Source organism: Didymella exigua, assembly GCF_010094145.1.
Source record: "Didymella exigua CBS 183.55 unplaced genomic scaffold M421scaffold_16, whole genome shotgun sequence".
NCBI lineage: Eukaryota > Fungi > Ascomycota > Dothideomycetes > Pleosporales > Didymellaceae > Didymella > Didymella exigua.
The window spans coordinates 118533-144124 of NW_022984790.1; the positions used below are offsets into that span (position 1 = coordinate 118533).

General features: G+C 53.8%; 13 protein-coding genes across 13 annotated transcripts; 3 read left to right on the forward strand and 10 right to left on the reverse strand.

The window, feature by feature from the left end:
* Positions 1–60: 60 nt before the first annotated feature.
* Positions 61–852, forward strand: M421DRAFT_170072 (uncharacterized protein). Its single transcript, XM_033587766.1, has one exon. The coding sequence runs from the start codon at positions 174–176 to the stop codon at positions 630–632; it is 459 nt and encodes a 152-aa protein (XP_033447810.1). The 5' UTR covers positions 61–173; the 3' UTR covers positions 633–852.
* Positions 853–1106: 254 nt separating this feature from the next.
* Positions 1107–2625, reverse strand: M421DRAFT_170034 (uncharacterized protein). The gene is made up of 3 exons (XM_033587765.1): positions 2062–2625; positions 1521–1969; positions 1107–1454 (listed from the first exon to the last, which is right to left on the reverse strand). Exons 1-3 carry the CDS (start codon positions 2511–2513, stop codon positions 1255–1257), a joined length of 1101 nt encoding a protein of 366 aa, XP_033447811.1. The 5' UTR covers positions 2514–2625; the 3' UTR covers positions 1107–1254.
* A 1125-nt stretch (positions 2626–3750) lies between these two features.
* On the reverse strand, positions 3751–4291 carry M421DRAFT_421399 (uncharacterized protein). The gene has a single exon (XM_033592813.1). The coding sequence runs from the start codon at positions 4046–4048 to the stop codon at positions 3830–3832; it is 219 nt and encodes a 72-aa protein (XP_033447812.1). The 5' UTR covers positions 4049–4291; the 3' UTR covers positions 3751–3829.
* A 326-nt stretch (positions 4292–4617) lies between these two features.
* M421DRAFT_421400 (uncharacterized protein) lies at positions 4618–6980 on the reverse strand. The gene has a single exon (XM_033592814.1). The coding sequence runs from the start codon at positions 6915–6917 to the stop codon at positions 4905–4907; it is 2013 nt and encodes a 670-aa protein (XP_033447813.1). The 5' UTR covers positions 6918–6980; the 3' UTR covers positions 4618–4904.
* Positions 6981–7678: 698 nt separating this feature from the next.
* M421DRAFT_393083 (uncharacterized protein) lies at positions 7679–8206 on the forward strand (the record flags this gene model as incomplete). The annotated part of the gene is made up of 1 exon (XM_033590039.1): positions 7679–8206. One exon carries the CDS (start codon positions 7679–7681, stop codon positions 8015–8017), a length of 339 nt encoding a protein of 112 aa, XP_033447814.1. The 3' UTR covers positions 8018–8206.
* Positions 8207–8520: 314 nt separating this feature from the next.
* Positions 8521–10413, reverse strand: M421DRAFT_421403 (nuclear protein SNF4). The gene is made up of 6 exons (XM_033592815.1): positions 10183–10413; positions 10006–10129; positions 9809–9958; positions 9403–9759; positions 9244–9353; positions 8521–9185 (listed from the first exon to the last, which is right to left on the reverse strand). The coding sequence occupies exons 1-6, from the start codon at positions 10318–10320 to the stop codon at positions 9006–9008; spliced, it is 1059 nt and encodes a 352-aa protein (XP_033447815.1). The 5' UTR covers positions 10321–10413; the 3' UTR covers positions 8521–9005.
* Positions 10414–10519: 106 nt separating this feature from the next.
* M421DRAFT_421404 (PP2C-domain-containing protein) lies at positions 10520–12524 on the reverse strand. Its single transcript, XM_033592816.1, has 2 exons — positions 11108–12524; positions 10520–11058 (listed from the first exon to the last, which is right to left on the reverse strand). Exons 1-2 carry the CDS (start codon positions 12353–12355, stop codon positions 10672–10674), a joined length of 1635 nt encoding a protein of 544 aa, XP_033447816.1. The 5' UTR covers positions 12356–12524; the 3' UTR covers positions 10520–10671.
* A 670-nt stretch (positions 12525–13194) lies between these two features.
* Positions 13195–14725, reverse strand: M421DRAFT_421405 (charged multivesicular body protein 2a). The gene is made up of 5 exons (XM_033592817.1): positions 14342–14725; positions 14020–14295; positions 13923–13971; positions 13667–13875; positions 13195–13619 (listed from the first exon to the last, which is right to left on the reverse strand). The coding sequence occupies exons 1-5, from the start codon at positions 14345–14347 to the stop codon at positions 13488–13490; spliced, it is 672 nt and encodes a 223-aa protein (XP_033447817.1). The 5' UTR covers positions 14348–14725; the 3' UTR covers positions 13195–13487.
* Positions 14726–14829: 104 nt separating this feature from the next.
* Positions 14830–17912, forward strand: M421DRAFT_421406 (mitochondrial fusion GTPase protein). The gene is made up of 2 exons (XM_033592818.1): positions 14830–17314; positions 17368–17912. Exons 1-2 carry the CDS (start codon positions 14932–14934, stop codon positions 17721–17723), a joined length of 2739 nt encoding a protein of 912 aa, XP_033447818.1. The 5' UTR covers positions 14830–14931; the 3' UTR covers positions 17724–17912.
* A 1074-nt stretch (positions 17913–18986) lies between these two features.
* M421DRAFT_170335 (uncharacterized protein) lies at positions 18987–19723 on the reverse strand. Its single transcript, XM_033587768.1, has 2 exons — positions 19713–19723; positions 18987–19658 (listed from the first exon to the last, which is right to left on the reverse strand). The coding sequence occupies exon 2, from the start codon at positions 19471–19473 to the stop codon at positions 19087–19089; it is 387 nt and encodes a 128-aa protein (XP_033447819.1). The 5' UTR covers positions 19474–19658; positions 19713–19723; the 3' UTR covers positions 18987–19086.
* Positions 19456–21535, reverse strand: M421DRAFT_170204 (tubulin nucleotide-binding domain-like protein). Its single transcript, XM_033587767.1, has 3 exons — positions 21396–21535; positions 20355–21339; positions 19456–20307 (listed from the first exon to the last, which is right to left on the reverse strand). Exons 1-3 carry the CDS (start codon positions 21401–21403, stop codon positions 19921–19923), a joined length of 1380 nt encoding a protein of 459 aa, XP_033447820.1. The 5' UTR covers positions 21404–21535; the 3' UTR covers positions 19456–19920.
* On the reverse strand, positions 21414–23002 carry M421DRAFT_421408 (PLC-like phosphodiesterase). The gene is made up of 3 exons (XM_033592819.1): positions 22660–23002; positions 22236–22603; positions 21414–22187 (listed from the first exon to the last, which is right to left on the reverse strand). Exons 1-3 carry the CDS (start codon positions 22823–22825, stop codon positions 21627–21629), a joined length of 1095 nt encoding a protein of 364 aa, XP_033447821.1. The 5' UTR covers positions 22826–23002; the 3' UTR covers positions 21414–21626.
* Positions 23003–24189: 1187 nt separating this feature from the next.
* Positions 24190–25479, reverse strand: M421DRAFT_393113 (uncharacterized protein; the record flags this gene model as incomplete). The annotated part of the gene is made up of 4 exons (XM_033590040.1): positions 24190–24794; positions 24847–24982; positions 25032–25404; positions 25455–25479. The coding sequence occupies 4 exons, from the start codon at positions 25477–25479 to the stop codon at positions 24435–24437; spliced, it is 894 nt and encodes a 297-aa protein (XP_033447822.1). The 3' UTR covers positions 24190–24434.
* Positions 25480–25592: the final 113 nt, after the last annotated feature.

Here is a 25592-nt window from a genome sequence, read left to right on the forward strand (position 1 = left end):
GTGAGACAAATATTTGTACCGTGTCACCTCGAAGGTCATTAGGGTTGAGAAATTGCGAAACCAGTAGATGGCATTGTTCGTGTGCATGGTATGTGGCCGTTGGTTGTACTTCGGATGCTTGATCAATTCCAGCGTAATGGTCTGGGGCCACCGGCCTATGGGACCTAACCGGCATGCGGCCCGATTCGATTTGGTCGCTCGTCATAGGATCGATCTGCATGCCGTGGTCGATGTGTATGTACTATACATGGAAGCATCTGCACAGCATTTTGATACACTTCAACGCCGCGCGTGCCCCGGCATGTAAGTGGCCCTTTGCCCTTCCCCTCGCCGAACCCCGATGCCCATTCTGGCTTGCGATAGCCAGTTGCGAAGTGGGTCAAGCCTCCCAGCGGGGAAGCGGAAATCCAGCCAAATGTCTGGAAAGTACACAGGTACCCCGCCCAACGAGACAGCGCGCATATCAATATCAGGCCTGTCATGGATTCTGTTCCTGGCAGATAACATGTAGACGAATGGGATGCCGCGCTTACCGAGGGTACTTGTGGTGGTACTACCGCGACGTGGGTCACGATGTGTGGGCTGCTGATTTTGTGAAAGATCACTCGAAAAGCCTGTTGTTCAAACAGTAATGCGTCCCATGGCGCTCAAATCGGTGAAGAACGATCCAGCAAAAGCGAACGATGCATGCTACTGCGAAATGACGAGGTCGCACCTACATCGAGTGCGGAGAAGAGCTTCATTGTTGACTGCCCATGGTCGTCCTCAACGAGACAGAAGTGAGCTCCGTTAAGCATCTGATCGTTGACTGGAAGATGACCAGAGTATGTGGAGGCTGAAGAATCACTCTTCATTGCTGAAATCTTCCTTGGTCCGCCTATCCAGCCAACGAACGACCAACCTTGCGCCAAAAGTGATTCCGGTGGGGAGTTGTGGAACAGATCGCAAGCGGGGGGCATCGTGACACCAGGTCCAGAGTCGCTTCACGCTTGTGGCACATACGCCATGGAAGCGCAGTGCTGACATCTCTAACACGCATGGCCAGGTCCAGAAGTGCGTTTTGCTGCAAACTCTAATTGACCGAGAGAAAGTGCGAGGCGGGGGTGCTTTGGATTCTGGGGTCCGGGCGGAGAAAGAGGTTGGATGTAGTCATCGTAGTCGAAAGGATGCGTACCCTCCGCCTTGGTCCGCCTGTCCTGCCAACGGAAGGCCAGCCTTGTGGCAGACTGGGGTGGGTCAAGAGAGAAGCGATCATCACTCGGGTCCCATTCTCTTTCTCGGTTCGCCTTTCCACCCTACGAACGGCCAGCCCTGTGGCAGGCTCGAAAAGGGTGGGAGAATGTACCGACCTTCGCAGCTGCCAGGATCTCTGCACTCTAAATGGCAGAGACCGAAGACTTTGCAGTAGCATTCTTTTGCGCTTGGGCAGTGAACGGGCTCTTTGCCAAAGACCACTGCGACATGTTAGCTTCACGCTCATGGACGAGGGGTGCACACCTCGCAACCCCGATCCCACTTACTATGCCATGAGTACTCCAAAATTCTCCCACTGATATTGTCCTCCAACTCTGTTTCGATGAGCCACTGCCTATAACCAACGTACTCCTCCCTCTTCTTCTCTCTAATCTTCTCCCTCGTCGCCGCAAACTGCGCACAGCAGCTAACACCCACCTCCTTCGGGACCTCTTTATCCGGAAACAGCCTTTGGAACGCCTTCTTGTAGTCGCCGCCGGCATGCACCGCCTCTCTGTGTTCGCCCTCTTCAGCCAGCGGCTTAATCTCCGCAGGGCAGCCGAGCGACCACGCGCAGCGGATGTTCACGTAGCCCTGTTCCTCGAGGTAGGGGAGCTGGAGATGTCGTAGCATGGGCAGGCCGTCGTAGTCGGGGTCATCGTTGTGCCATTGGAAGCGGTTGGGGTGGATGAAGAGGATATTGTCGGGGAGTTTATCGTAGTTGTCGATAATGTAACTGTACACTCGTCAGCACACATGTAACATGACAAAGACAGCAGAGCGTGCGCCTGCACGTTCTTGGGGGGTATCCATGCGACAGAAACGTACGTTAAATACACCATGCTCTCCCTCCCCTTGTTCTTCGGCACCGTCAACTTGGCCGCCGAATCATCAACGCGATATACATTCTGCTCCCACTCTGGGAATGCCTCGGCAATCCACGTGGCATTCTCACTCGCCTGGCTCGCGACCACAACGGCCGTCTTCCTCTTCTTCTTCTCTTGACCCACTAGACTAGACGCTACAGCGCCGTTGACCTGCAGATCCTTGCCCTCCTTGCTCCTGAAGTCGTTATCGCTCTTGATGCCGTTGAGGCCCAGCACGGCGTCGCGATCGTCTACATTCCCGTAGTCCCATTCCTCACCATCGCCGCCGAAGAGGGAGCTTGCGCCGTGGGATGCGCCGCGGCCCCAGAAGACGTCTTTCAGGTGGATGAAGAGGACTGTAAGCAGGACGATGTTAACAAGGACGATGATGTTGCGCGCTGAGAAGCGAGGCATCTTGCCGGCGTGGCAGCTGAGCGAGTGTGGTGTAGGTGTAGACTTTCATATAATCTGGTGGAGTTCCTTTCGGTACCATACTTCGTACAGGGGGGGCCCAAATGAGCACCGCGGGAAAGCGATTGTCTAGATGGTCCAATCACAGTGGAAAGGGGCCGCTCTCGGCAAATTGAGGGTCATCTCCGCTATCGCAACCTTCACTCATCCATGAACAGCAGGGATGATTGAAAAGAGTTCATTACGCACAACTAAAGGGTATCCTACATCGCATTTCCCTCAAAATTACCGTGGTATCATGTTCATTCATCGTCGCCACCCGTTTCTATGACGTCCTCGACGACCATCTAGTGGTCCTTAGAGCCAATGTGGAGCTTGGTCTTGAGCTTGTCCTTCAGTTTATCCATCTTGCCGCTCTTCTCCTCATCGTCGCCGGAAGGCGAAATCGAAGAACTCTTCTCGCTCGCAATCCCTTGCTTGGAGTCGTCGACGGCAGACGTAGGTCCACCGTGGCCAGCCTTCTCACCAACGAGACCTGCTACACCGTCAGCTTTGTTTAGAACGTTGCCAACCCTGTGGGTCCACGTACCGCGGGACTTAGGCGAGGGCTCGTGTGTGTCTGCACTGTAGTCCGGCTTGTCGCCAGGGGAGGTATTGCTCAGGTCGGGAGGGCTGATGGCAGACTCACTAGACTTGGGGGCGGTGTGGGAAGCCGTGGTGGCAGAGGTGGTGGTGCCGCCGACCGGCTTGGGAGGAGTCTCCTTGCCGCTGGTCAAGTCGCCAATGGAGTAGGTCTTGGGCTCCGCGTCAACATCGCCATAACGACCACCAGTAGTCGATTCACCAGAGGTGAGGCGGGTGGGCTCGACACCAGTGACTGTGGAGCCAGTAGATGTGGATGTGGGCTCGAGGGGCTTGACACCAGTACCAGGGTCGGGGCCAGTGGACGAGGTGTCCTTGTAGCCATCTACACCCCTCCAGAGAGTGTCCTTGCCAGAAGACGAGGTCTCGGCACTGGTGTGAGCGCCAACGCCTGTCTCGGGAGCGGCAGCGGGGTCGGTGACTGAAGGCTTGACGGCGTCAACGTCCGTGGGCTTCCAAACCTGATCGGTCACGCCGGCTTTGTCTGTGATGCCTGTGGCAGTAGAGCTCGTGCCGGTTGTGGAGGTGGTCGCATCGCCAGCCTCGCTGTTGTAGGCCTTGATGAGGTCCTCGGGCTTCTGGATGGAGCCAGTGGGCTCGACCACCTTCGAGGACTCGAGGCCTGTGCCGGTGGTGGAGGGCGTGTTCTTGTCAAGAGCGACCTCTGCAAGCTAGTGTTAGCACGTGCCCACCCAAAAGGCCCTCGATCGTTCAGGGCTAGGCTCACCGGAGTTGCCCTGGTCATAGGGCTCGTCGACAGTACCCTTGCCAGTCTGCCCGGAGACTGGCTCCTGGCCGGCGGTCTCGTTAGTCTTGGTAGCTGTGTCCGGGCTACCATAGATGAGGTTCGAGACGGTGGTCGTCGCTGTGGACGCAATGTTGCTAATAGTCTCCATGTTGCTGTGTGTGTATTTTGTTCTTGTGAAAGTTAAGTTTCGTTAGATTGAAGTCGGGGCCCAGGAGCTTTAAACAAAAGCAGCCCTTGAGGAAGTCGTGGTAGACGAATGCGCTACGTCATCCGCTCTCCAAACAAGAGCCAGGCACCCCGCTGCACAGGTAATTCCTGGCGGAAAAACTACACACGAGGGGCACAGTTCATTCATTGTGCGTCTGAATCAGCCAATTAATTACACCCTGCAGTCCAGTACAGCTGTAGCGGCTCCGCGTCTCTGGTGATGGTGCAAGTCCCAATCTTGTTTGAGCCGCGTCGCAATCTGCGGATCTGGTTCCAGACCCTGATCGCGTGCTGGACCGTGGATCTTGCACCGCTTCAGTAAGTTGGAGTCAGTTTGCCTGCCTCTGAGAGTCTTGCCATCGTTTGTTGTGGGTGACGTCACCGGTTGCACTTCAGAACTGTCACATGCTCTCCGGCCGCAGCGCTGTCATCACAGACCCGAAAACACTGGCTGACTCTGCTTCAATACGAAGTATTACCAGGGGTCTGAAGGTATACATGTCGCCCTGCATGATACCCGAAAGCCAGCTGGGTCGGTAATGACTTTGAACAATGCGTCGCTACCGTGTGCAATGGCGGCTGTTTGTAACAGTACTCGCAGTAATATGTCAAGGTGCAAGTCTAATGCTCAGCTTGGAGGTAGTCCGGGTTCTATTTAATTTACGATACACCGTTCACATGACCCTTACTGATAGGCCTTAGGTATTCAGACTCGCTGCATGGCTTCATAATAGCAAACAAAGAAAAAAACTTATGCCCATCGCAAACGAGTGGATGGCAGAAACACCATCTATCCTCTAAGCCATCGGCTTACGGTGTCCAATGCTGAACATCCGCGTAACTTTTGTAAAGAATAATGAATACCAGCTCACTCGCGGCTCTGGTTCTGACTCCCACCCCTCGAACGAACCAACAGTCGAAGGCAACGATCCTAGCCGCCCATAGTGCTCATCAGAGGAGCCATTATCATAGACAAACCCCTGCGAGTTGAATGGCTCGCGCTCGAAGAACTCCTCATCCTCTGGAGACGTCTGCGCAAACCCCTGATCTTCATCGTTGATGACGAGTCCCAGGACCTCCTCGGCGCGCTCTTCAGCCAACTTGAACCTGTTCACAGCCCTGCGAATATAACGCGCAAAATCCTCGCTACTCAGCACATTCGTAACACTCGTGGGAAAAAACTGGTCCCGAATGACAGCGAAGACATCATCGCGCATGAGCCCGCACTGCTTCAAGTTCTTGAGCTCCTCCAGGAGGTGCGATTGGAGCAGCAGCCGCTGCTTGCGCCCATCCCAAACACACTCGGTGATCGGAGAGCCAGATTCTGGGAGTGCTCCATAGAGCCCCGAGGCCAGCTCGGAGCAATTCGCGTCTCCGTAGGCGGCGGAGAAGACGATGGTATAAAGGATCTCGGTGGGCATCGTTGCAACGTCGTACTCGAGTACGATGCCTGATGACGAACGGACAGGACGGGGCTTGGGTGCTATGTTTAGGGGAGCGATCTCCATGTCACGATCACATTGTCGCTGATCTGAGACATCCGGGTTTCGCGATTCGAGCTTCTTGAACGTCTGTGTACGACGGATGTCAACGACGTCTGGCTCGACGTGGACAATTGCCGCCGCCTCTGCCGTAGCGTAATCCTCGAAAACCTTTAGGGAATCATCACGAAGTCCCTGTTCGAGGCTTGGTGCTACACGCAGATCTCGCGTAGACTCCATGTGGTTGAGCTGCCACATCTTCGGTACGCCCTCAGCCAAAGCAAGAGAAGCTGGCTCTGCCTTTGAAAATTGCGCTCGCAATGAACCGGAACGCGTTTCTCGAGGAGATTTTAAAGCAGTATGTCGAAGCTTCCGAGACGGCGATGGGGTATCTACTAGTGGCTCCGTCGAACTTGTTGTCGACGCAATCGACGGGGTTTTGTACCCACGATCAGGGACCATCGCATCATACAGTTTCGCCGTGTAGTTGGTCATGGGACGCTGGGTGTGAGATGTCTCGGCTGCGAAGACATCGTCGTCTTCTTTCGTAGCAGGTGTGTAGTGGAAGGATGTCTCACTACCTGCTGTGTAGAACGAGGTCTCAGCTGTGGTGTCTCCATCCTTTGACACTGAAGTGATAGGAGACGACTGCAGGTAAAGAGGTGCGACATGGAGGCTTTCGTCGCTGCTGGACTCGCCATCAGCCTCCACGCCGGCGTTGATGCTGTTGTGCTCAACGAAAAACTCGCTAGCGATGTTGTTCTGAGGGATGATAATGGTGAGATCAGGCAGGAGTTTCGACGTTGGCCTCAGCGGCGCGATGCGAGGTGTATCAGAAACAATCGAAATCTCTGGGTCTTCAGCCTCGCCATCGAATCCATCGAAGAGTCGCTCTTCCGAGACAGAATAGTACCCCAAACGAAGCCAATCCCGCGACTTCTCAGCAACAATCTCTCTGCTGCCGTGACGTAGGCTCTTGACAACACTCTTCGTCCGGCAGGAAGCGCCATGTGCTTTCCCCCCTTCAGGTGTCTTGGGCATCCTGCTCGAACGCTGGCTGAGCAGTTCCTTTGCACGTGCCACCATCAACTTCGGGGACAGTGAATTGGACGTTGGCGACATGGAGCCAGGGGTATGGGTAATTCTGGTGTCAAGGCAGCCCAGTGATCCCAATGTTCGGCTAGTCGCTACCTCGTACCACCGTCGGGAGATGTATAGGTGCGGGGACTCAGGCTGATCGACGATGGTAGTTCCAGATGGAATAGAGCATCTGTCGGCGTCTGGTGTGGCAGTGTGCCGTGGATGCGCGTCAGGCATTGGTGCTGACATGGGGTGGACCTTAGGGCGTGGTCGTAACAGATGGACAGCTTCGGAAAATGTACCGCTGACTGGGCGGACTGTGGTAGGTGACTGCTCTAACGCTCAGTGAAGTGGGCTGACTCGGTTGAGACGGTTGAGGTTGATGCTGCACTGTTGCGCGGTCGGGGTAGTAGGGGGTTGCTGTGGTGAGTCGAGCAGATCTTGTATGCCTCGTTCAACTTTACGTCTATTTTAATCAACCAGGATGTGTCTTCGGGAAGTGAGTGCGCGGATTGCTCGAACGGTAATTCACTCAACGCCTTGAGGGCGTCGAGTGCGAGTGCGAGGGCTTCTTCTGATTTGTCGAGCGCACCTGAGCAGTACGGGCAGAGCACGGCGGACAGTGGAATTTTAGATTCCCTCGCAATGTGGTCTGAGTTCATGGTAGACTAGGCATTGAGTGAAATGTGGTTTGGTCTACGCGAAAGTGTTGGAGGTTTTGCGAATAGATGTAGCGGATGCATTGTGCATTCTCATGCAGCCCTTGCAATTTTCAAAACGATATCGACTCCTCAAACTTTACCCGGCGAAGCTGAACCACTCTATCTGCTCTGATTTCTTATATGTCCGCTGACATCAGGAAATGCATAGCAGACAATCACCGTGCCGACTAGGTCCAACAAAGAGACACTTTCACCATCCACCGAGACACACAGTGCAGGTTCATTATACGGTAAACAAGTTCCGTTCTTTGTATGTCTGCAAATACCACAAAGTAGCGATTGAAAACCATGCATAAAGCCAAGCATCTACCTCCCAAGCTCGCAGAAAAAGCTAAGAAAAAGATGGCACGCAAAGCATCAGAGAATCCGTCCGACCAATCCAACATCCCTGATGACTCCAGCAGTATGACACAGTTCTCAGAGACTGAAGGCGACCCGGAGCCGACTCGTGCGGCAGACGTTGTCCTGTTCAGCGCAGAGGATAAGGATGATCTGGAGCAGATGCACAAGAAGGATCTTGCGACGTTCAGCGCAAAGGAATACCAGGCCAATATTCAGCCGTTGTTTGATGAGCTACTGACATTTATAAATAGACAGGATGGCCTTGATAGGCTTGAGGGCAAGTAAGGCGTAGAGTGAGGGATCTGGAAGGCAAAACATGAATTGGAAGCATACAGTATGGTATAGAAGCAACAATCAAGAAGTTTCGGAATCCTACAAGCGTCTTTTTACGATGATTCATCTTCTGGTGACGCCTGTACAGTAGTGTGAAGTCTACACGAATACCGCGAAGTGTTGAGCAAGAGCAGAAGGTCCGCCGGCATCCTCTATAACCAACTACAATCGGTCAGTCGCAGAATCAAAATATTTGTGCAGGTCCCTAATATTCTGCAGTAAAGTGTTGATTTGTGCTGCCACAGATTCGTGGGTGTTAAGGTTGAGTAGCACATTTATAGTGGAAACGTCCGCGGCGGTGGTCATCCTGAAGGCCTTAACTTCGTCCTTCATGTACAGAGTCAATGGTATCTTCTCCGAGGAGAATAATTGTGGATGTTTGCATCGTGGAGTAATGACCCAGCCTATCTTCGCATCTCTTCAACCTGCGAAGGAAGAATTGAAGGTGGGTAAGAGCTGCTTTCGCCATGGCTCGGAGTGTATTCGCATGTGCTTCATCGTTCTCGTCGGCTGTAGCGTCTCGACTCGCCGTAGTATTCGGTTGAGTGTGTCAGGTTGGATGTGACCACGTTGACGTTCGTCTGATGCCCCTCCCTGGGCCTTAGGTGCCTGTGTGATCTTAAATATGGCTTGCAACCACGACACCAAACCTTTCCCCGGAGGTCTCAACGCATCAGAGCCAAGTGTGATAACAGATAGTTTGCATTTATGTGCCGAGACCCCAGAAAAGAAACAACCGCGCCTCCGCTGGATATATGAGTAATTCCCACCTTCCCAATCCAATGCGCCTTATCATGCCTGTGATGCGTATGCTTAGCGTCTCTAGCATACACGCGCCGCTACTACTTCTTCACTCAGACGATCAGTCAGTGATCTTTCCATCCCAATAAAGTTTCACACGCTGAATGAGTGCGTTTTCAGGTCCAGGAACGTCGCCGTACTACTCGTCGTCCACGCCTTCTAACAATGTGAACTCAAGCACGTCGCTGAGTGTCAGTACACCTCTGAGCTTGTAGTCCTCGTCAATGACGATGAAACGATGGACTCGTGATTTGCGTATTGTGTCGTAGATTGTTGACATGCTGTCCTGGACCGAACAAGTGAAGATGCCCGGGAAGTCCTGCGAGATGTAAGTGGGGGACGTGAGAGATGTGGAGTGATGCGGGTGCAATGCTTACAGCTGAGCGCTTCAACAGGGCATCGCCGACTGTAAGATTCAGGTCGTCGTACGAGCCGCCCTTGATCAGCGCGATCACATCGACTGACTCGAAGACGTTGAGCACGGTGTCTATTTTGGTTAGCTTTGTGTCCCAGTCTTCCTTGTGTGATCCATGTACTCTGCTTATCCACAATCGGCACACTGCTGATGTTCTTCTTGACCAGCATGTGAATGACGTCCATGACCGGAGTATCCATATAACAAGTCGCAATATCCTTGTATGTGCCAACGTTCATCTCCCTCAGCGGTTTGCGCAGTTTTTGCGTCTCTTTCACGTTAACGGCAATGAACTTCAGGATGCGGTACTGTGTGATGACGGAAACGACCATAGTGCGCTTGGTCTCATCGTCGAAGTCAACCACGGGAATACGGCGCGCCCGTGACTCGAGCATCTTGCGACATGCCTCGTAGACGGGCTTGTCGGGGTGGCAGGATATTGTTTCGATGGGCTTGACGCCGAGGGCCTTCTCGATTTCTGCGCGGATCAGTCAAGGTGCAGTTCTAGTTGATGTGACAGGGCGTACCTCGCAGGCTGCTCAGGCGGAACTTATCGACCTTTTGCAGGGCATCAGGGTTCTGCCAGTAGTACTGGATGACGTTGATGTAGTCGGCGGTGGTCAGGAGACCGGCAAAGGTGGAAGACTTGGAGTCCCATAGCGGTGCTGATACAATGCCTGTAAATGTCAGTCGCCAGTTCTCCGCTGGTTGCTGCACGCCGTACCATTCTGGGTGAGGATGTTCAAGCTCTTCTGCACGCGCAGGGCGGTGTCGAGGATTATGAGGCGGTAGCTGATAGGAAGCACGTCATAGCTGGTCCTGGCCTTGAGGAAGGCGCGGATCGTGCGCTGCAGCGGTCAGCCCCCATACATCGGTCCTGATGTCATATGCAGGTCCATACCAGGCCGTCCAGCTGCTCGCGGTCGAGCGCGGTGAATGTGCGCGGCGGCAGGATCGGGCGCGCCTGCTCAAGCAGCGTGCGCGGTGAAACAAAGTTCGGGCGGGCATCGTTAGGGCGGGCTTCTGTATCGCCCGACATGGTTGCTGCGATGCTCGCAAAGTTCGAGCCAGAGCCGCATGGAGGGATGTGTGCAGCTCACAGGCGTAGCGTCGATAGTGCGTGCGCCTTGATCGTGGGGAACACGCGGCGGAGCTCCGATGCTGCAAGCAACGACGTCGTCGCCCGGCAAGCACAGGCCTCATCGCGGGGCATCCCAGTCACATATTGAACGATTGTATGGGCCGACACGGAAATTGTTTCAATTCTTCTGCAAGAACGCCTGGCTTGGTACAGCTATAATCTGAGAGCATGCATACATGGGAGGGACTAAGGAGATGAAATTCCAGCCATGCCGCATAATCCTCCACACGTATTGAATACCTACGAAATCTAAGCAGGATGCTTCTGGGCTGCCTTCGCTGCCTCGATGTTCAGCTCAGGCCCTGGCTCCTTCTCCTCTTCTTCTTTAATGATGCTGGCTGCGGCGTTCTCAACCGACTGTTGTGGGTCGCTAATCGACTTCCTTGCCTGGGCAACAATGGCCTCGGCTTCTGTGACGTTGCCTTTAGCGGTCAGCGGGTCGCCCTCAACACCGATGGTGCCTTCGTTCTTGCGCTGCCTCACAGCCTTGTTATCAAAGCGGACAACCATGCATGACAGGTTGTCGGTGGAGAAACGAGCCAGAGCGTAGTCCACGAGCTTCTTGGACGCTTCTTGTGGATCCTGGACGTGTCGAACAAGATCCACCGCTTCCTGGTCGGAGCAAACGTCCCAGAGCTGGCACTAGTTAGCATCCTGTCGTCTGTCTTGTGAGAATTTCACTTACCCCGTCGCAAGCAAGAATCAGGAACTCGTCCTGGTCTGCTTGGATCACGGTCTCTGTAGTGTAGGGATGGCCAGTGACTAGGTCCTTCATGTAGGCATCGCCAAGTGCTCGTGTGACAGCAAGTACGCCGTTAACGCGGTTGTTGAGGATTAATCCACCGGCGCTGGCCACGCGGCGTCCTTCATTCTCGTCGCTACCCTTGTGGTCGTATGAGAGGCGGAGGGCTCGGCCATTTCTGCAGAGAACGATACGTGCGTCACCGACGTTGGCTGTGTACAGTACTCGTTGACGACTCACTTCGCTTTGTAACCGGTCTGCAACTGCGTGTGCCTCTGCAGCCTCCACCTGAACTGTTTCACCGGCCTCGTTCTTGATAGCTGACGCTGCGGCAGGAGCGAAAAGAATAGAGCCAGTCGAAGACTGAGCGTTCGGAACTCGGTCTTCCCACCTCAATACTGCGGTGACTGCAGTGCAACCACTGTTCTTGAGGGGCAGCCTCTCGAGTTCATTGTCCACTCTGGTGAATGTCTGATCGAGGAGTTCAGGGATAGGCGTGTTGGGGTGCTTTTTGATTGTCTCTTCCAGGATCAAATGAAGCTTCTTACCACACCAGTCGGCAGCAAAGGTTCCAGCATGGCCATCGAAAATAGCGAAGTACCCGTTGTCGGTTTCGGCAACCTGCTGGCTCGTTGCACCAGACTGAACAGAGCCAGCGTCGGACGTCGAACCTCGCTTCTCAGCACCGAAATATGGCGCGGGTGTGCTCAAGAAGTTGTATAGGTATGCGTGTGTGTCCTCCATCGTCCGCCTGCACTTCTTGTTCTTGTCCTCTGTTACACCGACTCGGAAGGTCGAACGTGGTGTGGGCGCGGACTCGCCGGCTGAGTTGTTGAGCGAGCCCTGGGGGACGCTGAGCGCAGCGTCAGATTTCCCGAGCTTCTGGATAGGCGTCTCTGCCTTTCCAGGCGAAGAACCAGGCGGAGGGGCGGCATTGGGGTTGGGGCTTAGGTGCAGCGACTGCTTTGCGCTTGAGAACATATCCCTTGCACGCGACACGCCACTACTCCGCCTCTTCTTTTCTGTATTAGGGTTCGAGGCATCGCTGGCTTTGCGGTCCAGTCCATTGCCGGCGCCTCCCATAGCGGGGTCGTTCGTAGAAGCAGATGGCGCAGGTCCTCGTGGGTCGTTCACCGCAGGGCCGTCGTTAACAGCAACTTCGTCTTCTTTTCCAGGGGAGGTGCCGAACATGCGATTCAGCAAGCCTCCGTTACTGGAGAAGCTGCGGCGCTTATTACCTGCCAGGTTGAAGGATTCGCGGTAGCGTTCTGTTACTAGGTGGCGGATGTAGCAACCTGCTCCACGCGGCGAATTTCACGAAGTTGGCGGATTGAGCGTGTTCGAATGTGACGTCAATGACCTGCGTGGACTCCCAGGTATCAGCGCGAGCTCTCTTGAAGCGAACCGACAACACGCAGGGCAAGCAAAGAGGGGCAATCAGAACGAGTCCGTGCGTCGAAATGTGTAGGCAGCTGGTTAGGTACACGTACGGTGTGCGCTGTGGGTCGGAGCGTGCAATATATGACCGAGGGGCGCGTGCGGGCAGTCAAGTTGTGAATGGGAAAGGAGATGTGGTCTCGTTGCGTGCGACAATGGTGTCCGTTGGTGTTAGGCGCCGTGCTTGAAATGACGTCGGCGTTACCGGCCCAGATAGAGCGCGAGATGATGCTGCACAGGAGTTTCGAGGGGGCGAAAGGACTTCAGACTGGATAGAGCATAGGAATAGCGTGTTGAAGAACTGTGCAGAAGCAGAGCGGGCTGTGTTGCGTGCGCGTGCACTGCCTGCTGTTTTAGGGAAGTGCGGGGACGAGGCTTGAAAGCGCTCTCTCGCAATGTTCGACACCTACTCTTCTACCCCGCCGGTGCCTTACAAATATGCAGAGCTGACTGCGTGGATCGACGACCCGTCCCTGAAGCAGTTTCGAGATCTTTTGACTTGCTGCATTCCTGGTGCATGCAGCCCGCAAGCCCTGTGTGGTCTCGTTCTGGGTGCGTGGAGCTGCTAATGATCAGCAGTCTGGATTCGCCGGCTCAAAGGGTGTGGAGAATGCAGGGATATTCTAGATTTTGGTTCATGTAACTAAATCCCTAGTCTGTCGCGGAGAAACCCTGACGAATGGAGTGCCATATCGAGCAGTGTACGGCATGAAAGCAGCGATTGCAAGCAGCCTCGTTTTCAAGATAGACTAGTATGAGACACTACCACCACAGATGGCTTCATGACAGCCTGCAGACTGGCGACGACCATATCGCTGCTTGCCCTAGGTGAATATAGGCAGATCAAGCCTGGCTCAAGATATGTCAAGAAAGCGCAATGCCTGATTCACCTCCTCAGGCTGTCAAGTCGTGCCTGAAGGTCATCATCAACTGGATCAACACCGCCTCCGCCAACTGCTTGCGCTACTCTACCCTCAGGCACAGCAGTCTTCTGGAGCCCATTTGGTGTCTCTCCCAGCTGTTCAGCGTCAGTGAAGAGTTTTTGTATAGGAATGAAAAACCCACCGATTGGCCGAGGTCGATGCCTATTTCATCCAAGACCTGATTCACAACGTCTTCGCTCTCCTCTTCATCCTCCATGCCGGTAGCATCGTCGATGGCATCATCCATCATCTCCTGTCGCTGGTCCATGATGTCATTCTCCTTCTCAAACTCCATGGCAATGCGCTGCAGAGCTGGCAGGTTCATCTGCCTGTTCATGCTTCCAAGCAATGCTGTATGCTGTTAGGCTTGTTTCTCCATAGCTGCTGCCTGCACGTACTGGTCGCTCCCTTCATGGACTGCATCATTTGCTCGTTACTGCGGACAGTCTGCCTTGTGTCAACTCTCGGGATGCATAGCGCACCTTACCAACCTACCTGTATCCTCAGCGAGATTGCCTGCAGCTGTGTCCTCATTTGGTAGAACTTCTGAATGTACCTCCTCGTCCGTACCAGATCTTTCGCCTGTATACGCAGTGGTCCCATCTGTCCATTCTTGGCGCTCTTCTTGATATCTGCGACCAGTTTCTTCTCCTGGTTCTCGAGCTTCACGCGCTCACGGTCAAGTTCTCGTTGCGTCTTCTCGAGCGCGCGCTGGTGTTTGCGCAGACGCTCTGCGGGCGTCATACGCTTTCCAAAGGCCCATTCTACGATCTAGATTGGTCAATGACTGCACATTGACAGCGCGAACAGTACCTACATTCATGCTGGCTAGGCAGCGTGGGGTCGAATAAAGGGAGACGGGTGCACGCCGTCGCGGCTATGAATTATTGTAGCGCCACTCCAGTGACAGCGCAGTCTGACAGATCAACTTTCCACGGCGAGTGTATTGTTCATTCGTATTGCGACTGCGCGTGGTGGTGAACGTGGAGTTGCTGGGGTTCGTGATAGCGGGTAGGGCTCAGGCAACGACGCTACTGCTACGGTCGACGCCTTTTTGGCCTTGGACAGTCGAGGTCACTACCAGATACGACTCGACAACAGCGCTTGTCGCGCTTGTATGGAGGCTTGAAACAACTGCACCGCTCAGGACCATATCTCAGCGCACTCACAGCCAGTCGTTTCGAAAGAAAGCGCACAGCAGTCGGCGCTGGCACGTGTCAACGGCCTCGCAGTGGCCGACCAGTCCAGGATCCCTGCTCTGACGTGCGCTCGGGGCGCCACAGCTCTTTCCTGCATCATCAATCACGTTACGACATTTCTTTTCCTTGTCGCTCGCCGCACCACCTTCACACAACACCCCCACGACATGCCCCCGTACTGGACTGCGCACACAGCACAGCCACCTCGATGAATCACGATCACCGCGACAACGGCCGCTCCACGCCGGAGGAGTCTTCGTCGTCCTCGAGTCGCCGCAATGTCTCCACGCCCGACCCCTTCGTCCCGCGCGTGCCTGGCGCCCCCGGCTACATGACAGTAGGCTCCGGATCGACGCCTGAAGCCGCCGCCCGTCTGGTGTCGATGCTGGACGATGATTCTGGGTATGGAGGCAGCATGCATGATGGACAGACCTCCATCCCAAGCTGGCACTCTAACATTGGCGAGGACAGGCCCTCGGAATCGCCCACGTCGATACTGCCCGCTGGATCTGGCAACCCGGAACACGACCGACAGCGCAGCCATGTCCTGCAGCTGCGATACAACCAGAACAAGAATGCCCTGGGCCGTGCCATCCACGGCACCATCGACATCCTGAAGACATTCCAGGACAGGAATCTCAAGTGGCCAGCCCACTACCCCTCCGTGCAGAAAGAGCGCAAGTCCTCTCAGAGCCGTGATCCGCGCCCTGGCATCCATCACACACAGTCCTCGATTGGTGATTTCGAACCGCATGTACGCTCGCCCGAACGGCCACGACCTCTCCGCCGCGCCGGCACGTCGATAGGAGACGACCTTGTTGCCGAGTCGAGCTCAGCTGCAGCTGCGAAACAGAAGGAAGAGCCACGTCTGGTCACACCAAAGCTTGCGCAGGATTTCTCGGTCCTCAAGCTGGAGTTACGAATGGGCGGCCGCACACAGACCGACCTCGTACACTCCTTAGAGAAAAACTCCATTGCCTCGCTCCTTGACGGTCAGATTCAGCAAAGCATTCGCCACCTGTACTCAATCAAAGAGCGAATCGAGGACACCTCGAGCAAAGTCCTTGTGACCGGAGATCTTAATGCAGGAAAGTCCACCTTCTGTAACGCTCTGCTACGGAGGAAAGTACTGCCAGAAGACCAGCAGCCGTGCACAAGCATATTCTGTGAGGTACTAGACTTCAAGGAGAACGGTGGTGTGGAGGAGGTCCACGCCGTTCCCATTGGCTCCGTCTACAACCGCAACAACGAAAGCACATACACAGTCTTCGACCTGAAAGACTTAGACAAGATTGTCATCGACAATGAGCGCTGGTCCCAGTGCAAGGTCTACATTCAAGATATTCGTGATGTGGATCAGTCGATCTTGAACAATGGCGTCGTTGACATTGCCTTGATCGATGCTCCGGGTCTCAATGCTGACTCATTAAAAACAACTGCCGTCTTCGCCCGTCAAGAGGAGATCGATGTGGTTGTGTTTGTCGTCTCTGCGGCGAACCACTTCACCGAATCAGCGAAGAACTTCATCTTCAGCGCGGCTCGTGAGAAGGCATATATGTTCATGGTCGTGAACGGTTTCGACGTCATTCGCGATCAGCGCCGTTGCCAGGAAATGATTCTGAAGCAGGTTGCGGGTCTCAGTCCAGCAACCTTCAAGGAATCAAGTGAGCTTGTTCATTTCGTCTCGAGTAACGCTATCCCAATGGGCTCGAGTGGCAGCTCACCGCCTGGCGATGACGGTGATGACGACCCGTCTGATAAGGGGAAGGGGAAGGGCAAGGAAGCTGAGAAGATCCGTGACTTCGGTGACCTTGAGACCTCATTACGACGTTTCGTGCTGGAGAAGCGGGCCAGATCGAAGCTCGCTCCTGCTCAGACCTATCTTCTGAACGTTCTCGGCGACCTCCACAGCCTGGGTGATGCCAACCATAAACACTCGCGGGATGAACTCGACCGTCTTACAAAGGAGATCGAAGCGCTCGAACCTGAGTATGAACAGTCGAAGAAGTCCCGCATAGAAGCTGGTGAACAGGTGGAGCGAACCGTCGAAGATACCACAGCGGAAGTATATAGCCACACGCGCGACACCCTGAACACATGCATTGCAAGAGTTGGAGAGCAGGACATGGGTATCGAGTACCCCGGGCTTCTATCCGCCTATCAATATGCTGAGGATCTGCGAGATTCAATGCTGCACGAGGTCTCAGAAACAGTACGTCTTTGTGAAGAGCATGCACGGACTCAGGCAGCCCAGGGCTACAACGGCATCAAGAACTTAGGCATCATGCACCTTGGCGACGACGTCCACGCTGGCGTCAAGTTCCTGCCAGAACGCATGTTCAGGAAGTCAATGCACGCTCTGGCACGCCAGGTGGACATTGACATCGAACTGTGGGACTTCTTTGACGTTGCCAGCCTGTGGGAACGTCAGGAGAAGGTCGCGGGTACTAGCATGGCCGTCACAGTTGCTGGTGTTGTTGGTGGCAGGCTAGTCGGTGGTGTTGGCTGGCTCGACGGCGCGCTTGGTGCCGCGAAGGTCATGGGATCGAACAACCTGAAAAGACTTCTGATTCCTGGTGTCATCGCTGGTGGTAGGTCTTCATCATGCAAGTTCATCAAAACTATTCCGCTAATGCGATTACAGTCGTCATCGGCATATCATACGTTCTCTCCTCAGTACCGAAGTCCCTTCCACACCGTCTTGCTGCCAAGCTGTCACAACAGCTCTCAGCCATCGACTACACCCACCAGAATGCTCTCCGCGTCAGCTCCGAGATTCGCCGCGCCCTCAAGAGCCCCGCAAACGATGTCCGCATCGGTTTGCAGCGTAACGTCGAGAAGCTACAGCAGAAGAGGGAGCAGACGAGCAATTTCAAAGTTGAAGCCGAGGTCGCACACAAGTACTTCAGCAACCTCGTACGCAAGAGCAATGAGCTCAGGCAGACCGTGCAGCGCGTCGACCTTGAGGCTGCGCCGCCTACTTTTGCGCCGAGTCACTGAGCATTTCCCTTTCGCCTTAGTCTGCATTCATACTTGTACTGTCGTGTATAAAAAGAGGTCATCATTGGGACGGGCGTTTGTAAGGCGCTGGAGATACGTGAAACGGTCGAATACTACCCTACATACCAGCTTCTTTGTGATGGTTGTACATACACTAATTCAATACCCCTCTTGCTCTTTTGAACAAAATATTGCACTCTTACAAATCCCAGACTGCCTGCTCGCTTTGAATTGCAGGTTTGGCGACCTTCAGGCGCTTGGCTTTACTCGCGTCTGAGCGCTTTACTACAGCTGCAGCGCGTTTCTTTGATGGCATGGTAGGGTTTTGGCGCTGGTTGCGTTGTATGGTGACGTGTCGTTTGTGGTAAGAAGGCATGGGAAGGTAGCGATGGTGGGTGTTCGAGGTCTGGTGGTGAAAGTAGGTGCGCCAGGCAACGGAAATGCCCTATTTCGCAAAGCCAACGGGCACTGGCAAAGGGCTGCATCAATCAGAAAAATCTTGACAATAGGCTTTGTGAATTCGTTATCATGGTGCCATACCGTCCAGCGGCACCGCACCGCTGACCAAACCCGCAAACATTGCGCAATCCTCGCGTTCTTTGCAAGGCAATGGTCGCCCATGTTAAACGAAACTCGTCAAAATGGGAATAAATGAGAGTCGCAACTTATTCTGCTCAGCTCAAAACACATGCCAGGAGGTCTCACTTATTCCTCCAAAGGCCGCCATCAGATCCTCTACCGCGCCCGGAGACGCGTCGGGCTTGGTAATCTAGAAGCGATTCAGAGATTGCCTTGTTAAACTTTGCTAGCCATCTGTCGTCGAACGCGGGCAACTGATCTGTGATCATGTTCAACTGTGGTGAATGATGGGTGTGGCTTTTGCTTTTGGAAGACTTGAATGACCTGCGAGAGCTTGGTACTCTTTTCCAGTAATCGTCGTCTATGATGTCAGTGAACGTGTTTGTTGCGTCCATGCAGATAAATGTCTTGCGAATTCTTTGAATTGCTGAGTCTGCTGATAGATCGACGAACGAGAGGAAGGATTGGTCGGTGCCGGACCTCACAGTATATGATGCGAGAAAGACCGAACTGTTTGCAGATCCAATTTGGTATAGCTTCCAGTCTGCGCCGTATTTGATAGTCGTTGTTGGTGGTAGGTCCATCGTATACGCAAAATGCGGGTCGACTTTCACGTCTCCAGCCTCGCTGTCAGATGGACAACATCATGATGCTGCTCTAAAAATCAAAGTGACCATTAGATGAGCACCCTCAAATACCTCTTTCCATGCTCACCAGCATCCCTCAAGATCACCGTCCCCTTGCCTGCCACCATCTCCAGCACCTCCCCTGGCCCACCAAACCTTTAAAGCCAAAACTCCTTTTCTGCCGGCTCCCAAGCACTTACAATCCTGTCCTGCTTCTCACCATGCACAAAGGTCTTACTGAGCTTGTCAATCTTCCTGTCCTCCTCGAACGCCTTGGCAAAACCATCAACGGGCCATGGCAAGCTAGCAGATTGCGGCGTCGATGGTTTGATCTGGTGGCTAAGTGACTTGGCGACAGCTAGAGTCGGAGAAAACAATACCTGGGTCGATGAATCTTTCATGCTGTCGTTCAAGGAAGCGAAGTTGGTCGTGTTGTGGTCGACGCGCTTGAGTCTGGCGGCTTCGGAGCATCGTATCGAAGCGACGGCTGCGGCGCGCGTGACAGTGCGCATGGGCAATGGAGACAACACTAGTCGAGCAGACATTTCTAAGGTTGACCGGTCTGAGTTGGAGTGTTTGTGTTCAGGATTTCGTGTTGGTGACAATTGTTCTGCGGCTTTGCGAGTGTAACGTTGGGGAGCCGAACATTCGGAGAATAAGATTCACATGTGGTTTTATCTCGAAAGCCACATGTATTGATATTCGCTGATCGTCGTTCCACGGTCGCGCTCTGCTAACGAGAGTCAGCACAGCCAGAAGTCACAACATCCAAAAGGCAGCCAACTTTTGAACAGTAAGAAAGGGGTGACTGCGGTAGAAACTCTGGCTAGGATTGCGAGGAAGTAATGGTATCTTTGAAGAATCGCTCTGCGACACAAGCGGTCGTCTTTGCCTGCCCGAACGCCGGTATTGTACCAACAAAGGGCATATCCAGAGAACTCCAGTAATGTCAACAGTATGTGAACGCCGTCCATGCTATATCGAAACGTGGCTCAGCCAACTCGTTTATCGCCGTCCTCGTCAACAGGTGGTGTTTCCTTGCTCAGGTAATCCGCATTCTCAGCATCCTCATACTCCTCGATCAGGCCTTGGACGACTTCCTTAGCTTCGTCGAACTCGCCGAGGCCATCCTTGAATGGCGTTTCGCGCTTGTAGCTCTCCAGGAAAGCATTTCGTTTCCTCAGTGTGCTATACTGCGCTACAATGCGCTTGAATAGCGTTGCAATGCCAGTATGATTGGCAAGCATGAGACCAGACACGCGGTGTGACGATTGTACATATGGTGACTTCTTGGTAAGTGCGACCTGGATCGAGGCGGGACCCCACGGAATGAAGGTAGCCAGTCGTCGTTCGCGAATGCGCATAAGTGATTTGTGAACCTAAAAATGTTAGTCGATACTTCAGTCACTATGTATACGCGACTCACGTCTGATGGATCTGCCTCTCCTTGGATGATGTTCAGAATCGACATGTAGCAACTCTTCTTGGTGGGGTTGGTCGAGACCATGCGGTTCTTGGGCTGCAGCAGTCGCCTCATGACATCCAACACGGTGGTCTTACGAACAGTCTTAGCCTGTTCTACGTTCTCGCCTGAGAAAGGTGTGTATGCGGTCATGAGGAAATGGCAGCGTGGTGTTGGAATGAGTGATGCCACAATGCCAACCAGATCATTGTGCATGTAGCCTGGGTAGCGCAAGGTAGTTGTGCTGGCGGACATGACGGTCGAGACAAGCTGGTTGGTCTGCTCAAAGGAGGGATTGAGTACGTGCAGTCGGTCTGCCGCGATCTTCGATAAGGCACCATTGTCTAAGACCACGACCGAGTCGGCATTTTGCGTCAATCGACGCATACTGAGCAGACTGTTGTAAGGCTGAACGACAATGTCTCCATCTTGAGTGTTGGGGAAAACACTGTAAGTCTGGATGAGCTTCTTGGGGAAGCGATCATTCAGACGCTCCAACATGTAAGATCCCAGACCAGAACCGGTACCTCCAGCAATTGAGTGCAGCATCATGAAGCCCTCCAGCGAGTCTGAGCCATCGGCCTCGCGGTCGATCATCTCGAGTATCTCTTCATGGACTGTCTCACCCATACTGTATCCCATACCCCAGTTGTTACCAGCACCGGTGCCTGATTTGTGAATGTAGAAGTTTTCTGGATTGTAGATGTTCTTGTAGGCGCTTGATTGGATGGAGTTGAGCACTCTAGGCTCGAGGTCGAGAAGAATGGCGCGTGGAATATAGCGAGTGTCGTCGGATTGATAGAAGAACACATCTTTTCGATCGCCGCCTTCGGTCGCGAAGTCTTCGAGGTTACCGTCCTGGTTGATGCCGTGTTCTTGACATAATTGCTGCCAGAACTGCTGCCCAACGCTGTTGCCGCATTGGCCAGCCTGCAGCGTTATTATTTCCCTACAAGGTGCAAGTAAGCTTCAAGGCGCGTCGTGCTTGTAAGCGTCTCGTCGTACCTAGGCATGGTGTTGTGTGTTGTGAATGAGCGTGGGGCTGGTTGGGTGTTAACGCGTGCGGGGACAAGGGACGCGCCCGCCTAAATTTGGTAGGGCAAGAGCTCCCGAGCACAGCTACCGTATCAGTTCAGCATCGATGTCACTGCCATATATATGCAAACAGCACTTAGAAACGCGCAATGACAGCGTATTTGTCAACAGCTGCAGCACTTGCGTTGCTGTGCGACTCTACTATGCGGCCTGCTTCACCGTCACTAACCGCTTGTTCTGCCCGAATCCCAACACCAGCTGGAACAGCACCGAGTATATGAGAGCGAAGAAATTCACTCTCATGATGTCCAACCAGTCCCAAATACGCAGACCATGCTTCGTTCCTTCGTGCCAACCTCGACGCACCTCCAGAAAAAGCTCTGGGTCGTCTGTGATGACACCATCCAGACCTTGCTGAATGTTCCAACGCATACGTCGAGCATCGTTCACCGTCCAGGCATATACAGGCCGCCTGTCACGCTGCGCTTTCCGGATGAATGCTTTGCCCCACGGCGGCATCAGCACAGCCTGATTCATGTTGAACGACACGTTCGGCACTGTGAAGAAGTACGATGCAACAGGCACCGAGAAGCCAATATGGGAGACAGAGAAGCCGGGCAGATAGTGCGAACACAAGGGTAGGTACTTCGCTGCCCAGCAACCCAGCACAATGCGACTCTGCCATGGCTTCGATGGCGACGGAGGTACGCTTCGGATCGATTCGCTGATCAGTTGCATCACGTCGTTGGCGTCGTTGTCGAGCTACACAACGTCAGCGCATATTACACGTGACCGTTAATCGAAGCTTACCTTGATGTCCAGCAGGAGCCATACTTCCTCTGAGCCCGGTTGCGCCAAATATTCCAATAGATCAACCAGTCTCGGCATCGATTCATGTGGCTCTTTTAGTGTCTTCAACTTGCTCACAAATTCGTAGTCGCAGTCGATGAGCTTCTCTTTTCGTCCAAAGCAACGCTTCAGATCTTTGTCGTGCGACAAGACAACAACGCCGTCTCTTGTCAAGTGGACGTCTGTCTCGACCGCATTTGCGCCAATCTCTACAGCTCCTCTGAACGCTCCCATGGTGTTCTCTGGGAACTTCGCTTTGAATCCTCGATGCGCTATGGCCTGCGGTAATCGCCGCCCGGTCTCACTCTTCCGAGCATATGCAAAGCTTGCTGCCAGTGGTCAGTTTCGCTTTTACACCATTGGAGTACGGATGGGAAGTACGTACCTGCGGGGAAGTCAGCTTTCGGGCCTAGTAGCGGCTGCTCGACGATCTTGTCGAGCTGCTTCGTCAACCCCTCAAACACAGGCGGTACTCCGATGACCATGTTTTCAAGTATTGGTGTTTGCGCCTCTTCCACGTCGTGCGTGTCTTCGACCTGTATATCAAACATAGTTATGACGACAGCATGCGAAATCGTATCGATTTGGTGTGGCGCGCCGGAGATAGCGGACGCCGGAAGTACTTCCAGCTGGAACGGACAGGAACGCGTGCGTAGTCAACGACGCAAGGTGTGAGTAGCGAAAGAGCTTATGAACGGGGGTATGAGGAACGATCTCTTAGGTATGTGAGGAGATTACTCAAGTCACTTCCATACCAGCATAGAATTAAGCGGGCTCAGCAGATCACTCATCTTGCGGCGGGCACACCAAACCGCAAACCGCTGGACCTGAAATTTTTACACACGCACCCTTGCTTTTGCGCCGAAAGACGCCCAAAGTCGCAGTCCACAAATCCGAACACATGGATTCCTCGTGTGCATTGCTTTCTTTGGAATCGCAGCTGCGACCAAGACCTGCAACTTTGGTCGGTGGGCCCGCCCTTATTGGATGCAGGGCTAGAGCTAAGCTTGTTCCAAGATTGCTTCGGATGCGTCACGTCCCGGGAGCCACTACACATGCTGTCGCAGCGTAACGTGCGGCCTTGCGCCCCACGCGCCGACGTTGTGCGTGTCAGCTGCGAAATGTGCATGGACTCTGCATGGACTCTGCATGGACTCTGCATTACAGCGCTGACAAGTTGTCGGTGGATGGCGCGAGTGAAAGCGCTCACAACGCATGCCTATAGAGAAATGAGAGGGTGAAGGATGATCTCGACGTCAGGGCTGAAGGATCCGACAGCCTGGATTGATCGACAACGTTTGATGCGCCCGCGTGTTGCGGCACGCTCAGCGTCCGAGCTCGATGCCGCGGCCTCAGGCTGCACGCATGCGCGAAGTGCAACGCGAAGTAACAACGGCATCGAGCTATCGACAGCCACACGTCACACACCACAAAGTCCTTATCTTTGCTATACCGCGCTACCACATGAAGCGTCGCTGCCAGGTGTTGTGAAGGACGACTTGCTACTGGAGGACGGCTGCAAACAGGGCTTGCATGCATGGTCAGGGTCTATAATTATATGTTGCAGCTGGGCGTCAATTCGGAAGATGCCACTTCCGTTGTCTGGATCAGTCACAAAGCCACATGCGGTGAGCATGTGGACGGTGTCCATCTTCACCTACATTTCTTAGACGCCGGAATCAAGTCTCCGAGGAGCGTGAGGGCTGCTCCACCGGTAGGTATGCCTGGTGCATCTGATGTGGTACACCCTTCTGGGAGGTGCATTTTATCTACTTGAGACTCAGATCAGTCCGGCGACAATTTTCCTAGCCTTGATACTAAGAAACGTAAGCAGCAAACAAGGTCCTGACCTAGTCCTGACCTAGTCCTTCGCGAGTTGTTCTCTCGGGAGGGTCGCACTCTAGATCTTGGGGACGAAGCAGGCGAGCTGTCATGACGGGAGCTGACTACAGCTGAAACTTCTTGAACGATTAGCCGTGAACCGTGATGGGAAATCGAGCAACCGGAATCTTGGCGATGTTCATGTAATTTCATTCTTCGCCAAGATACTCGTCTCATCTTCGAGCGCTGCCCGTGCTGATCGAAACAAGCCGCTCCTGTACCTCCAAGTGTACCTGTGGCCTATTTGGCATCTTCTTTGTATCCTCCGTCGTACCCCCTCTAAGCAGCAACCTCAAATTTGGGTGTATACTTCGCCGCCGCCTTCTGGAAATCGCTCTTCTTTTCTGCCCAGTCCTGAACCGCTCTGTGTTGGGCATCGACGCTCTGGAGCTGCTGCTTCAACAGTCCTGTCTCCTCAGTCTTTCCAAGTAATGTGTTGAGGACGATCAGATTTGCAATTGTGTCTGCCGACTTGGGGTCGATCTCAATGGCCTGTTGAAGAGCGGCTTCAGCCTCTGGCAAGCGACCAAGGTGCAGTTCCGAGACGGCCTGTGCGACGAGCGAGTGTGATGACTGCGATTGCGAGGTCTGGGCGAGCTCTTCGAATACGTAGAACGCAGATTGGTACTTCTCACCGCCCTACGTTGTGTTAGACTCCGACTTGCTGGAATGCTTCAGATAGATAGAATACCTCGCGCATGCCAACCCAGGACTCGGCAATATTAACGAGCAGACTGTCCTGTGCCCATTTCCGTGCACGCTGAGCCTCCTTGGCTGCGAGATCTGTGCGGTTCTGCTGGAGGTGAATCTGTACAATGAGAGCAACGCTTGTTCACATTAGCTACTGGTTGTAATTTCAAACATGCTGCGACGTACGCATCCAGACTGCCCTGGTGCTTGCTCAGCAGCGCAAGAGCCTCTTCTGTCTCGCCTGCCCGCTCCAAGATCATGCCTCCAATGATCTGTACAGTCATGTTCTCCTGGCCGTGCTGTTCTACCAGCTTCTTCGCTGCACTTGTGACGTCCTTGCCTTGCTCGAGATCTGCCAGCAGCTTTACAACAGCAAGGTCTGGTGTCTTTTCGCTGGCGAACTCGGAGGAGACGGTTTCTGCTTGGCCAAGAGCGATTTGTGAGCGTGCCTTCAAGACTCGGACAGGCAGCGCATTGCTGGAGGAGAAGGAGGAGGTGTCAAAGTCGAGGACTTGTTGGTATGCGCCGGCGTGGAACGCAGTGTGGATGTTAATGAGCTCTGGAAAGCTGTTAGCAAGACATAGCGCTGCGTTACAGCAATGAACGTGCCTCCCTCAGGCGAATACGGATCCATTGTGATTTATAGAAGCGCAAGAAGCTATAACGGATACGAGAGGCGCAGGTTTGTGGGTTTGGGATCGTGGTGATGTTGAAGCCACGAATGTGTTTGGTGTGTTTGCTTGTGAC